At 50.0% G+C, this 13,630-nt stretch overlaps 1 protein-coding gene across 4 annotated transcripts in view; it reads right to left on the bottom strand.

Annotated features, from left to right (window-relative positions):
• ZNRF1 (zinc and ring finger 1) overlaps positions 1–13,630 on the bottom strand; it is a 132,374-nt gene that overhangs the window by 16,533 nt on the left and 102,211 nt on the right. For all 4 annotated transcript variants that reach the window (XM_010350621.3, XM_003939912.4, XM_039476764.2 and 1 more), the window contains exon 2: positions 6,286–6,381. In XM_010350621.3, coding sequence (XP_010348923.1) covers positions 6,286–6,381 — 96 coding nt within the window. The remainder of the gene's footprint in view (positions 1–6,285; positions 6,382–13,630) is intronic.

The raw sequence follows: 13,630 nt of genomic DNA, 5'->3' as shown, positions 1-13,630 counted from the left end.
CCAAACTCTCTGCCGTTTGGGTTCTACCCTTTTCTCACTACCTCTCAAACACTTCCCAAGTTTCCTGACCCCAATGTACAAAGCCAGCCAAAGTCACTGCCCAAGGCGGAGCCTGGAAGTGTGTTTGGCCTGGCCGGGGATGGTATCAGTGCCTGTCCCTCTCACTACACCAGGGAACCAAACCAGAATGGCGGGCACGGCCCCGGAACTGAAACAAGAGGGAGGGATGATGCCTGTGACGGGCTGAGGGTGGGAGGTGGTGGCATCTTCTGCTCCTGCCCTGGGATCCAGGCACAGTGTTTCTGACAGCTACTATTTGTTAAAGTAAAGGTATCTAGGAGGAGGAAGAAAAGAGCCTTACTTCTCTGAGCCAGCTAAATGCAGGGAACTCCCCAGACACACAGACCATGACTCCTAAAGCCCCTGCAGGGATCTCCAGTTAAAGCTCATGTAGCTGCTAAGTGGCGATGACTCCCAAGCCCAAGTGACTGCCACCCAGAGACCTGGCCTCTTTTCCTTAAAAGACCAGGCTATATGGGTGTCTTCCTTCCAGGCTGGAAAACACTACCTATCTTTTTTTTTTTTTTTTTTTGAGACGGAGTTTCGCTCTTGTTACCCAGGCTGGAGTGCAATGGCGCCATCTCGGCTCACCGCAACCTCCGCCTCCTGGGTTCAGGCAATTCTCCTGCCTCAGCCTCCTAAGTAGCTGGGATTACAGGCACATGCCACCATGCCCAGCTAATTTTTTGTATTTTTTAGTAGAGACAGGGTTTCACCATGTTGACCAGGATGGTCTCGATCTCTCGACCTCGTGATCCACCCGCCTTGGCCTCCCAAAGTGCTAGGATTACAGGCTTGAGCCACCGCGCCCGGCCAACACTACCCATCTTACAGGCAGCTTCCTTCACATCTCTCCCTTTCTGTGAAGTGTGTGCAGGGAACCGAGGTGGATGGCGGAACCTTGTCACTGAGTGAACAGACCAGACAGGGGGAGCAGCACACCTGCCTCCCCACCACGCCAGGCTCAAGTGTCCTGGGGAAAGCTCTGGCAACACATCCCCAAGAGATCCTGGAGCCGATGGAAGCCTGGAGGGGTGGGGAGGCCCACACGGCTGCAGATCGATCTGCGCCTGGCTGGGAGGGAAAGCTTGTGCAGCTCTGAGGCAACAGCTGAGGGCAGGAGCATTACCTCCCCATCGCCACTTGTGCCTGGTGGCCACTAAGGCCCCAGAGAGAAGGAAGGTGGGAGTCAGAGGGAAAACCCCTAGCAAATGATGCAGACGCTCAGGCTCCACCCCCTGGCCTCATTTCCAGCCTAGGTGCACTGGAGTGCCTGGTCCTGCCACCTCTTCAGCATGTAGAGCTGCTGGCCCAGTCTGCCAGTGACAGGACAGGGCAATGCCACCCAGGCTAGGCCTTGTCAGCTCCCCTTTTGGGAAATCTGGGGCGCTGTGCTCTTCAGGGAATAGGGAGACCTTGAGCAGAGAGCGTCGCCTACCGGCAGGAGCCCATTCAACTCCCCAGGCTTTTGAGGTGCAATGCAATTGTTCTGGTGTGCTAGGCCGCCTGTGATGAGGACAGTGGGGGCAGCCAACTAAAGCTCAGGGCTGGAGCACTTCATACTTTCCTACTGAGGCCACCACAGCTCCCTCCCACAGTCCCTTTCCTGTAGCCACCTGTTTCTGGTTTCCCCACTTGTGTCAGGGCCCTGCAGGCCTCCCCTCATCCCTTTTGCTTCTCAGGCACCCAGCAGTGGCCAGGCTGGGGGTCAGTGCATCTGGTCAGCAATGGCTGGGTGCCCTGGATGAGCGGTTGCCTGCCCCTCCTCACTGTCCTGTAGGAGGCGTGGCAGGACAGACACCTCCACAGTCTGACTCCAGCCTGTCCAGCCTGACTTCACCCCTGGCTCCAGCATCTAACAATAGCTCCGGGCAGTGCCCCAAGCAAGGCTGGGCAAAATCCTAGGCCAGCACCCAGCTTCCCCAGGCAGGGAAAGAGTAGGGTGCTTTCAATCTGACCATACAGTCTCTGAGAGGAAAAGATATAGGACAAAGACGTGCCCGCAGGCACAGCAGAAGCTACAGCAGGAGCCACTTCGGCTTTTCCAGGAAGCCAGATCCTCTCACCTTTATTTTTATTTTATATTTCATTTTTTGAGACAGGGTCAAGCTCTACTGCCTAGGCTGAAGTGCAGTGGCATGATCAAGCTCACTGCTGCCTTGGTCTCCTGGGCTCAAGTGATCCTCTCACCCCAGCCTTCTAAGTAGCTGGGACTATAGGTGCTTGCCACCATGTCAGAGAAATTTTTTATTTTTAGTAGATGGGGTCTCACTATTTTGCCCAGGCTGGTCTCAAACTCCTGAGCTCAAGCAATCTCAGCTTCCCAAAGTGTTGGGATTACAGGCGTGAGCCACAGCACCCTGGCCTCCCTTGCCTTTAAATACAGGTTGTGTGACATTTAGCATCTCAAGAGCCTTGAAGATACGGGCAATGGCCTTTGGCAGAGGGGAGGAAGAGGGCATCATGACATTAAAAAGCTGGGCATGGGCCTGCGCCCCAGAAGACAGCTGAGGGGAGAATCTCCTGACAGCATCAACCTCTCTTTGGTGCTGCTGGCAAACCAACCTGCCACCCCCCAGATTCTCCCTAGGCCAAGGACTCCTAAGCTTTCAGTCAACAGCGGGTCATCACTGTAACTCCACAGGATTATGATGCTCTTCTGTTGAGAGCATCATAAATCAGATCCCCATCTCCTCCCTCTCTGCACTCGTTCTGCTAGCCCAGAGACTCGATGGTCAAAACTTGAGTGCGTGTATTTTAGTGCAAGGTCCCTCAGTCTCAGAGTTGCAGAGATATTAGAAAGGGAGAGAAATTAAAAGGCCCATACAATTGATCCATTTTACCTACAAAAACGAACCAACAAATCTCCTCCCTCCTATACACTGTCCTCACTTTCCAGGAAGGCACTTAGGAGAACAGGGAGTTTAACACTCGGTGCTCCTAGGTCGACCACCCTCCCTGCCTCTCCAGCAGGGGCTCAGCACACTCCCAAACCTCCCCAGCCAGGTGCCTGTCCTTGTAGCACCAGACACTGGCTGAACCAGTTAAACTAGTCTCGCTTTTCCTAAGTTGCGTTTTTTTTCTAAGCTGGCAGGCAGCTACTGGAGGCCTTCCAACCCACCACTCAGGCCAACCCTCATAATAAGAAAAATACTACTTTCTATCTGCCTCATTTAGGAGGTTTCTACTTTTTTCCTTTGGTGGTTAACTAAATTTCATCTTATATAACCATCATAAATTTTCTAAAAATTCCCCCAATTGGTGCCAACAACCGCAGAAAGTATGTGTGTAAATGGGAAGTCTTCAGGGGAGTGACCAGGAGTTCTAGTGAATTGTCATGAGAAAACGCTTCACTCTCTAAGAAAGCCCCATCTCACCCTCTTTCCAGAAAGATTCCAAGAACTTACACCTCTGACTCTTAAGTCGTTTTTTAAGTTAGAAAAGGTAACATGAAGCAGGTGAGGTTGGGATGATGACAGACCACGGGGGAAACACTTGGGCTCCTGACCTTTGGCCCACGGTTTGTGCTCTCTGGGCTGAAGCAGGCCCTGAGTGGGCCCCAGGGACACCCACTCCACCTTCGCCCCGGGAAGAAATGCTCTCCTCCTACCTGGAAGGTTTAAGGTCTTCAGAAAAGTCAAAGACTGAACGTGAGGAATCCAAGCCACATGAACAGCGTCCACAGAGGGCCGGACCACTGTTTCTGAACAAAGCACTTTACCACCTTGAAACAAAGTCCACTGGAAGGACTGGAGACAAGTGGCCTCTCTGACTCCAGTGGTAGAGGGCTGGCTTTTCCAAGAAAGATCCTTAGGCTTAAAGCCTCTAGTTTACATACATACACGCAGGTACACACGCACACACTCAAACACAGAGACACATGCGCCCTTGAGGAGGTGACTTCTCCATTCCAGGACAAGGGAAAAACTAGAACCAGAACCTGAGGAGCAGTGGTCATGCCTCAGGCTGGCTGGCCAACCTTCCTCTAAGGGAGCCCCGACTCCCAGTGTGCTTTCTGTAACCTTGGGTGAGGGTGCCAGTGGTGGGGTATAGGTGGGTGGACGAACAGCACCAGGCACTCAAGTGCTGACACAGAGGGGGACATGGGGACACATGGTGGTGTCCCAGGCAGTTCTCTGGCAGAGAAATGGAGAGCCTCACCTTCCCTGTTCTCCACAGGGCAGTGGGGTAGCTGTATTTGGGGCATGGGGGCCCAAGAGCACTGTCTTCCTCGGCTGCTCTTGCAAAGTTCTTCCTGAGAGCCAGGTTTTCTCAGGCCGAGCCCCTCTGAGGCTTCTTTGTATTCTTCCTACAACAAATGCAGTGTCTACAGAGAACTCCCCAGCAACCCGCAAGACAAACGGAGGTCTTGATGAGGTCTCCACACATGTGGGAAAGAAGTGAATAGAGTTTTTGAGGCCGTGGCTAGGGAGGGCTGTGAGATGCAGGGAAGGCTCCTCTCCCTCCCTGGTCCCAGGCGGAGATGGTGAACAGGAACAAAGCCGCCTGAGCCTCCTGACAGCATGCATGCGACAGGACCGATGCAAAGCCTACAGCACATGCGACAACAGACTTAAGAGGCTTGGCAGTAGTCAGACCGGGAGAAAGGAGAGGCTGTCCCTTGGGGAGGAAAGGGGCTTCCCAGACCGCAGCTATGATGTCCATGGGAGGGCCATGCTGGTCCTCCCACCTGCACGTGGGCTAACACACATGTGGAGCTGAGCCACATGGGCAACGTGCCCACCTGCATCCAGAGTCTTTTGGCTGAACAAGTAATTAAGAGAAAAGTTTTCAGGAGACCCAAGTGGATGTGATTAGTCAGAGTTACTTCCCAGGAGCGCTCTCTGACCATGATCCCTCTTGGGCTCATGCTGTGTAGGGGAAAGAGCCTTCTGAGATTTAGGAGGCTACGGGGCAGAGAAGAATCTCCCCAGGAAACATTCTCGCCAGGCTGGTTTCAAATGATCCAGTCCTCACATACTCTCAGAAATCCCAGAACTCTTTTTCTAACCACTACTATGACTTGAATCTGGGAAGGTGGGCCAGTACCGGGGTTGGAGTGCACTCAGATCCACTGCCTGTGATAGTGGAAGATGCCGTTTTCTGACGAACATGGTTTGGAGACCAGACTAAACACATGAGTATGGAAAACCGAGGGTCAGCAGTGGCGTGGGCTGAGCAGCACTGAGGAGAAGTCTGTGGGCTCTGGAAAACTGCGAAAAGAAACCTAGGGAGATCTCACGTCTTTCACGGCAGCTGTAACTTCCCAAGCACTGACCACGGGCTAGGCTCTGTACCAAAGGGCTTTATGTGCCATCTCCTACCCAGTTCTGACAACCCTATGCACCAAGTATTGCTATTCACACTTTACAGACAAGAAAATGGAGGCTCCACTAAGCTGAGCAACTTGTCCAAGACGAGACATGAGTGGTAGAGGGAGATTCGAACTCCCATCAGCTGGACTCCAAGCCTTACGCACAGCATGCTAGGCAGATGTTGGCAGTCATTTTGGTCCCCAGAGGCGTCCTGTTGGATTAGCTTGGCTGTTAAGAAATCCCCTGCCTTCAGGGTCCTACCCACTGCGGTATTCACTGCTGGGCTCTGAGGCAGTTGCCAAGGTAGGAGGCGACAAGGTCTGGGTGGAGCAGCAAGGTGGCCCACCTGCATTTTCAATCCCTATAGTGTCTCTGTGTCACACATACTCCCCGTCAAGGTCTCTGGTGTGGAGTCACCGGGCTAAATCAAGTGTTCACCTGAGTTTGAAAGTGACAAAGAGATGACCAGCTTCCCAGCACTCTGCATGCTATTGGCACATAGCCCCCATTTCCCCAAGGAGAGTGGGTGCTTGCTCGGGGCCTGTCTGCTGAGCCGTGGCGTGCATCTGGCTGTCTTGGGGCCTTCCACAGTCAACTGTGTCATGGGTGAAGGAATGGCTGCATCTCCCAGCCAAAGTCCTCACAACCGAGTTGTAGAGGGGCAGGGGACTAAGTGAGCAACCTGAGAGGCTTCCCAGGCCTTGGACCTGACCCCTGAGCCTTCTTTCCTTGTCCCGCCCCTTTTCCTCTCTGACCTGGGCAACAAGGCTCCCTGAACAATCCGCTTTCCTCACCACCACTCAGGAATGCCTGGCAGAGGGCAAGGTGAAAATACTGCCCAGAACCACCCTCGACTGGAGGCTCCCCCAACAAATGCTTTGGAGGCTGGTGAGGCAGGCCAAGCCCTTACCATTGTAGGAGAGGCGAGGTTTGCTCAAACACATTATAAAGTGCATTTCCATCTCGTCAGAAGCCACAGACTTGGAGCAAATGGGGCACTTGAAACCTGAAAGAGAGGAGAATGGGATGAAATGTTTTCTCCAGATCCAGCACATCTGCAGGACATGTCCACACTCTCGAATACCAGCCATGTGGGGTCAGGGTCAATGTGGAGGATGGCCAATGGAACAGACCCTAGACCTGTCCTCCTTCAATGATTCATTCGAACATTTGCCTTTTTTTTTTTTTTTTTTTTTTTTTTTTTAAATGGAGTCTCGCTCTGTTGCCCAGGTTGGAGTGCAGTGGCACGATCTCGGCTCACTGCAACCTCTGGGTTCCGGGTTCAAGCAATTCTCCTGCCTCAGCCTCCTGAGTAGCTGGGATTACAGGTGCCCACCATCACACCCGGCTAATTTCTGTGTATTTAGTAGAGATGGGGTTTCACTATGTTGGCCAGGCTGGTCTTGAACCCCTGACCTCAGGTGATCCACCTGCCTCAGGCTCCCAAAGTGCTGAGATTACAGGCGTGAGCCACCACACCTGGCAGCATTTGTCCTTGTCCTTTTTTTTTTTTTTTTTTTTTTTTTTTTGAGACAGAGTTTCACTCTTGTTACCCAGGCTGGTGTGCAATGGCGCCATCTCGGCTCACCGCAACCTCCGCCTCCTGGGTTCAGGCAATTCTCCTGCCTCAGCCTCCTGAGTAGCTGGGATTACAGGCACGCGACAACATGCCCAGCTAATTTTTTGTATTTTTAGTAGAGACGGGGTTTCACCATGTTGACCGGGATGGTCTCGATCTCTTGACCTCGTGATCCACCCGCCTTGGCCTCCCAAAGTGCTGGGATTACAGGCTTGAGCCACCGCGCCCGGCCCATTTGTCCTTTTTATTGCAGCCTGTGACTGACCACCAGCTTTCACTAGGGATCTCCTTGCCTTACGTTTCTTGTTAAGGTTTAACAGAGGCCACTGACACCTGACTTGAGGTTTAGTTTCTTTAGACCCCTTCTCAGAGGGGTCTGGTGGACAATGGGGATAGGGAGGCATCAAATCAAGGCACCTGGAAACTCAGCCTTTGCATAATAGTTTAACATCCTTCTGCCTCCCAGCCTTTCAGCCACTTGGTTGGATCACCCTGGGAGGAATCTCATCCCTCACCCAGCTCCTGGCCTCAGCTGCCCAAGCCAGGTAGGACCTCCCTCCCTCACCTGCAGCCCCCTTTGCCTCCCTTGTGGCTTATGGCCACTGTCCTTTAAGACGTGTGTAAACCTAGCTGAGGGGTGGCCCTCCAAAGTGCTCCCAGATGCCACATGAGCCTTGGCCAAATGCTACCAAGAGTGACAGCTGTTTCATGGTACCAGGCCATTACCGGGTACTGTGATCCTGCCGTTTTATTCCCAAGGCAATGTGGACTGCTTACACAGCCAGAGTTTCCACTGATACAGAATTATACCCAGACTGGAGAATTCTGATTGAGAATCTTCCGAGTTGAACTCTGTTAAGCAAACCTAATCCCTTGATCCATTTTTCCATACAACACAGATGAATTATTTCTAATTTTTTCCATTCTACTTTCACTGAAATGATTTTCAAATGGATCAATTCTTTTCCATGTGAACTCTATCAAAAAGATCTGTCGCCACTGAAATCTTACTTGTCTGCATTAAATTGTGCACATCACAGCTTCTCCCTTTTGTGACTGTGATTCCTGCCCACCCAGCCTGGACCTCCTAATGTGGCACATCCAACAACAGCTGACCCTTGAACATGGGCTCGAATGGCAGGGCTCCACTTCCATGTGGATTTTCTATGGGCTCTGCCACCCTGAGACAGCAAGACCAACACCTTCTCCCCATCCTACTCAATGTGAAGAGGAGGATGAAGACCTTTATGATGATCCACTTCCACTTAATGAACAGTAAATATATTTTCTCTTCCTTACAATTTTCTTTTTAACATGTTATTAAAAACTTTTTTATATTAGAGACGGGGTCTCGCTATGCTCCTTAGGCTGGTCTTGAACCCCTGGGCTCAAACAATCTCCCAGCCTCGGCCTCCCAAAGTGCTAGGATGACAGGTGTGAGTCACCTCACCCAGTTACTTCCTTATCATTTTCTTAATAACATTTTATTTATCTCTCTTTATTGTAATACAGTATGTAATACGTTCATAACATATAAAATCCATCTTAATCAACTGTTTATGTTTTGGTAAGGCTTCTGGTCAACAGCAGGCTATTAGCAGTTAAGTTTGGGTTAAGTCAAAAGTCATACACAGGGCTGGGTGTGGTGGTGCCTGCCTATAATTCCAGTACTCTGGGAGGCTGAGGCAGGCAGATTGCTTGAGTTCAGAAGTTTGAGACCAGCCTAGGCAACATGGCAAAAGCCTGTCTCTACAAAAAATAAAAAATTAGCTGTGAGTGGTGATGTGTGCCAGTAGTCCTAGCTACTTAGGAGGTCGAGGTAGGAGGCTTGCTTCAGCCCAGGAAGTTGAACCTGCAGTGAGCCGTGTTTGCACCACTACACTCCAGCCTGGGAAACAGAGCCAGACCCTGTCTCCAAAAAAAAAAAGGTTATATGCAGATTGACTGTGCAGGGGTTGGAGCTACCCGCCCCCCCCCCCCCCCCCCACCGCAATGTAGTTCAAGTGTTCACTGTACTGTTGTAAAGACTGGATTCTTGTTAATTTTTAGTCAAATTTTCCATACACAGTTTTCTTTGACACTAGTGATAATCATCAACAACATTTACTTTTTTTTTGAAATGGAGTCTTATTCTGCAGCCCAGGCTGGGGTGCAGCGGCACCATCTCGTGGCTCACTGCAACCTCCGCCTCCTGGGTTCAAGAGATTCTCCCATCTCAGCCTCTGGTGTAGCCAGGAGTGCAGGCATGCGTCACCACGCCTGGCTCATTTTTGTGCTTTTAGTAGTGATGGGGTTGTGCCATGTTGCTCAGGCTGGTCTCAAACTCCTGACCTCAGGTGATCCACCCGCCTGAGCTTCCCAAAGTGCTAGGATTTGGGGCATGAGTCACCCAACTTTTCTTATGAAACAGATAAAAGGCTGAATGTGGCCGGACACGTTGTCTCACGCTTATAATCCCAGCACTTTGGGAGACCAAGGTGGGTGGATCACTTGAGCTCAGGAGTTCAAGACTAGCTTGAGCAACATAGTGAAGCCCTGCCTCTACAATTAAATAAATAAATAGTTTTTTTGGGTTTTTTTTTTTTTTGTTTTTTTTTTTGTTTGTTTTTTTAAAGGAGGCTGAAGTTGACTGTTAAATGTTCCAGGACAGAGGAGGAGTGCATACCTTCACAAGTGACACCTTCAGGTGGGTGCTTAACTCTGCATGAAAAGCCGTGACTCTGGCGGTGGGGGCTAGCAGACAGGAGGCTAGCAGACAACCAATTTGCTTAAGGTCCTCTCCAAATCCTCTTTTTTTCCCCTTCATTAGCAATGCTTTGAACTATAGGACCAGACAGAAAATTCAGGCCTGGCTAACTACAGACAAAGGGGACACTTGACTCCAAGGCACAGTCCCCATTTCCCCAACCTCTTTCCTCAGAGATTCTTAGCATCTAAGCATCTGAGCTAAAAAGTCTTGGAAATAACAAACAATCCAAGCACTCTGGAGGAGCTCTGAGAAAGGGTTGTATTTCTGACACCTGGGGGGTTACAAATCCATCAGTAACAAAGCTAGAAGACCAGTCCCAGCATGGTGGCTCACACCTGTAATCCCAGCATTTTGAAAGGCTGAGGTGGGACAATCACTTAAACTCAGGAGTTTGAGACCGGTTTGGGCAACACAGCAAGACCCTGGTCTCCACAAAAAGGAAACAACAAAATCCCCAGAAGAACGTAAAGAAAGGAGGGGAACTCCATCCCCAGTTTCTTGCACAGTGGGATGTAAACACACCAGGCTGATTATTTTCTAACCCAGTTTAGAAATGTGCAGACCCAGTGTCACAGTCTGATGGGAAGGTGAGGAGTGAACCTGCATCTCACAGACGGAAGATGCTTTTCCGATTCAGCCTAAGTCCCTCTGCACTCACATGGGTTTTTCTTTGAACCCCAAAGACCAAGGTTTTGCAACCCTTTGAATAACTAAAGGACACCTGCACTTTAACTTGGGAAGGTGGCACCTGCCTGCAAGCTGAGGCTGTGGGAGGAGAGGAGGGATGTGCTTTAGGACAGGACCCCTGCCTCCAGGCCCCGACACTCTCACTGCCAAGCATTAAAGTGACCTGTGACTAAGAACAAAACTACACCTCACAGGTACTTATGTTTCCGATAACTCAGAAGAGACTCAAGGTTATCCCTATAATAGCATCATTTACTCCCCTGTATTCCAACATGATTCCTTGAGTGCAGGAGAGGGGCTGAGTTATAGCTAAGGTGCTAGGAAGTAGGCCACCCAACAAGAAGGTCTATAAAGGAATGTCACTGGACATTCATGTCCTAGAAAAAAAAGGCTGAGACTCACATGTTTAGAGCAATCCCCTCACCGTACAGATGAGGGGACGGGCCCTGGTGAAGGCCTCTGAGTGGCACACTGTCAAACAACTGAGAAGGTAAAACTGAGACTAGCCTCAGGGTTCTCAGCTTGCAAACTAAAGTCCTTTCTATCAGGGCAGGGAGACTTGGCCATAGAGTTTTAAGAACGAGGTAGGTTGGGAAATATTACTTCTGGAGGAACCACCACTGGTATAGGAAGAAACCTACACTTTACCTAAAGCAGGGTTAGCAATATCAGCATCTTCTATCTCTGGTGTTTCCGTTTTATTTTATTTTGGTATGGCTCAAGAAATAACTCTGGGCTGGGTGTGGTGGCTTATGCCTGTAGTATCAGCATTGTGGGAGGCCATGGTGGAAGGATCACTTTAGTCCAGGAGTTTGAGATCAGCCTAGACAACATAGGGAGACCCTGTCTCTATTAAAAAAAAAATTTTTTTTTTAATTAGCTGGGTGTGGTGGTGCGCACCTCTAGTCCCAGCTACTTGGGAGGCTGAGGAGGGAGGACTGCTTGAGCCCAGGAGGTTGAGGCTGCAGTGAGCCATGATCAGGCCACTGTACTCCAGCCAGGGCAGCAGAGTGAGACCCTGTCTAAACAAAAAATAAACAAAACAAGTAAGTTGGTCTCTATGAAGTGAGGGAAATCACATGATGACCTGGCTTTTCCATCCTAGAGACCATGGCAAGAGCACACTGGCCACGGGCTATGTAAGTCCACTAGGGAGTGCCAGCGGCCCCCGCCTCTGCCAGGTGACATTGCTGTTTCCTCTGAACCTCTCGAGCACTGTGTGCTGTGACTGGCACTTGCCAAATGGAAACCAACAGTCTCTCTTCAACCTCTGCAGCACCTTCTCTTGCATATGATAATAAACAATACTTTGCATTTATTGAGTCCTTACTATGGACAGCCATAGTGCTTTATGTGGCTCCTCATATAAGGTAGGTAGGTACTATCTGTCATTAACGCCACTTTACAGATGAGGACATCAAGGCCCAGAAGATTACATAACCTGATCAAGATTCACATGCCCAGAAAGAGCCAGAGCTGGCCCACCACACCGAGGAAGTCTGCACTCTTGCTCATGTGCTGTGCTACTGTCTAGCACCAAAGAGTTACGTGGCAGAAAGAACAGAAATACTGGCTCTGACCAAATACTCATTTATGAATCTTCTACATTGTCCCAGCAATTTCTCCTTAAGTGCCCATGGTCCTGGCTAACCCCGTAATGTGAAACAATGGACACTTTTTTTTCCTAGGAACTCTGTTAATCTGGAGTTCTGCTTTCAGTTTGGCACTGAGCCTACAACACTGGTTGTAAGAAACTGGATCTGCAATTACCTTTTAAACGGGGGAAAAAAAAAACGGGGTAAAAGGTAAGAAAGAGAGAAGAACACAGAGAGCTAGAAAAGACTAACATCCCCACTTTCTTTCCTGAAAGGTCATCTGATGATCAAGATGGATTCTCCCACTCTACTGCCCATAATCAGTTCCCATAATCGTTCACTGCGGCCCTACAGAATGATAAATCCTGTGCTTTTTATGAGCTACCAGAAGGTTAAAATATCCAGGAAATTTTGATCCCATTTTGGAAAAAACGCTCGCACAAAATTAAAATTAGCCCAGCAAAACAAAAGTAAACCAAAGGTCTGCAAAGTCATCCAGGCCACATGATTTTGTTAAATTTCCTAAGAGACTTTCATCAGCACTCAGAGCAGTTAAGCGATGCTTTTTTATTTTCTTTCCAGAGAAAGCTACAGGACATTCCCTATGCCTCTGAGACCAGGCTCTGCACATCACACCCTGGAGGCCAAGGGAGCAGCCAGTCAGCGTTCCAGCCAGTCCTTGCACAGAGGTTGTGTCTGCCAAAAGTTTGCAACTGTCAGTGAAGGGAGATGTCAGTTTGCTCAGGCTTGCTGGCCAAGCCTAACACTGGTTCACCTTAGGCTATCATCTCCTCCCACCAGACAGAGGAAGAGGCAGGGAACGTACCTAGTTCCTTGTCCTTTTCTGCCATTAACTCAAAATGAGGAAGAAATGAATGACAGAGCACTGTGGGGAATGTGTCCTTAGTCACACAGTTCTGCTCTGGGTGGGTTCTGCCAAGCAAATGCGCCTAAAGGATCCTTCCACTTGCAATCTAGAGAAGCCCACGGAGTCCTTCTAATGGAGACCTGGTTTCCTTTCTTTCCTTGTCATCAGATCAGCTCACTGTTTACACAGCCAGAAGAGCTGAGCAGAGTTGGATCAGCCAGAGTCCAGCTGCTTCCTGTCGTTCAACAAGTGCCTTAAGTGGGGAATCCTTTGCCATTTGGTTGGCTGTACCAGAGAGCAGAGCTCCCAAGAGAAGACAAGTCTGCACTTGCCACCTATGACCCCTTACTGTCAGGTCAAAGGGACACTCGCAATATCAGGATAAGCCCACTGGTGAGTGAAGCAACAGGAATGCTGACGTGGTCACGTGCATCAAGCGTGTTCCTGGGTCAGGGTAACTGGGCATCTCTTCATCCAGGCCCTTCCATTTGACAGAGCAACAGAGGAAGGATGGTGGCAACCAGTTCAAGCTACAAGAACTCTCCCAACCCACTGTAACATTTATCTTGCAACATAAACTCGAGTTTTAGTGCTCTCAAGACGGATACACTTCTTATTTTCGAAAGCTTCTCATTTTCCTTTAAGACCTGATTTCTCAAGCAGGACCACGTGCTGGCGGCGTGTTGCTCCAGTTTCCCTCCCCAGCCCTCCCTTCTCCCCTCTCCCCATGCTGATGCGCTATTTTAAAGGCTGCCCCAGTTCTGCCTGTCTCTGGGA

Source organism: Saimiri boliviensis, chromosome 1 (assembly GCF_048565385.1).
Source record: "Saimiri boliviensis isolate mSaiBol1 chromosome 1, mSaiBol1.pri, whole genome shotgun sequence".
Classification (NCBI taxonomy): domain Eukaryota; kingdom Metazoa; phylum Chordata; class Mammalia; order Primates; family Cebidae; genus Saimiri; species Saimiri boliviensis.
This window is presented reverse-complemented; position numbering and strand designations above follow the sequence as displayed.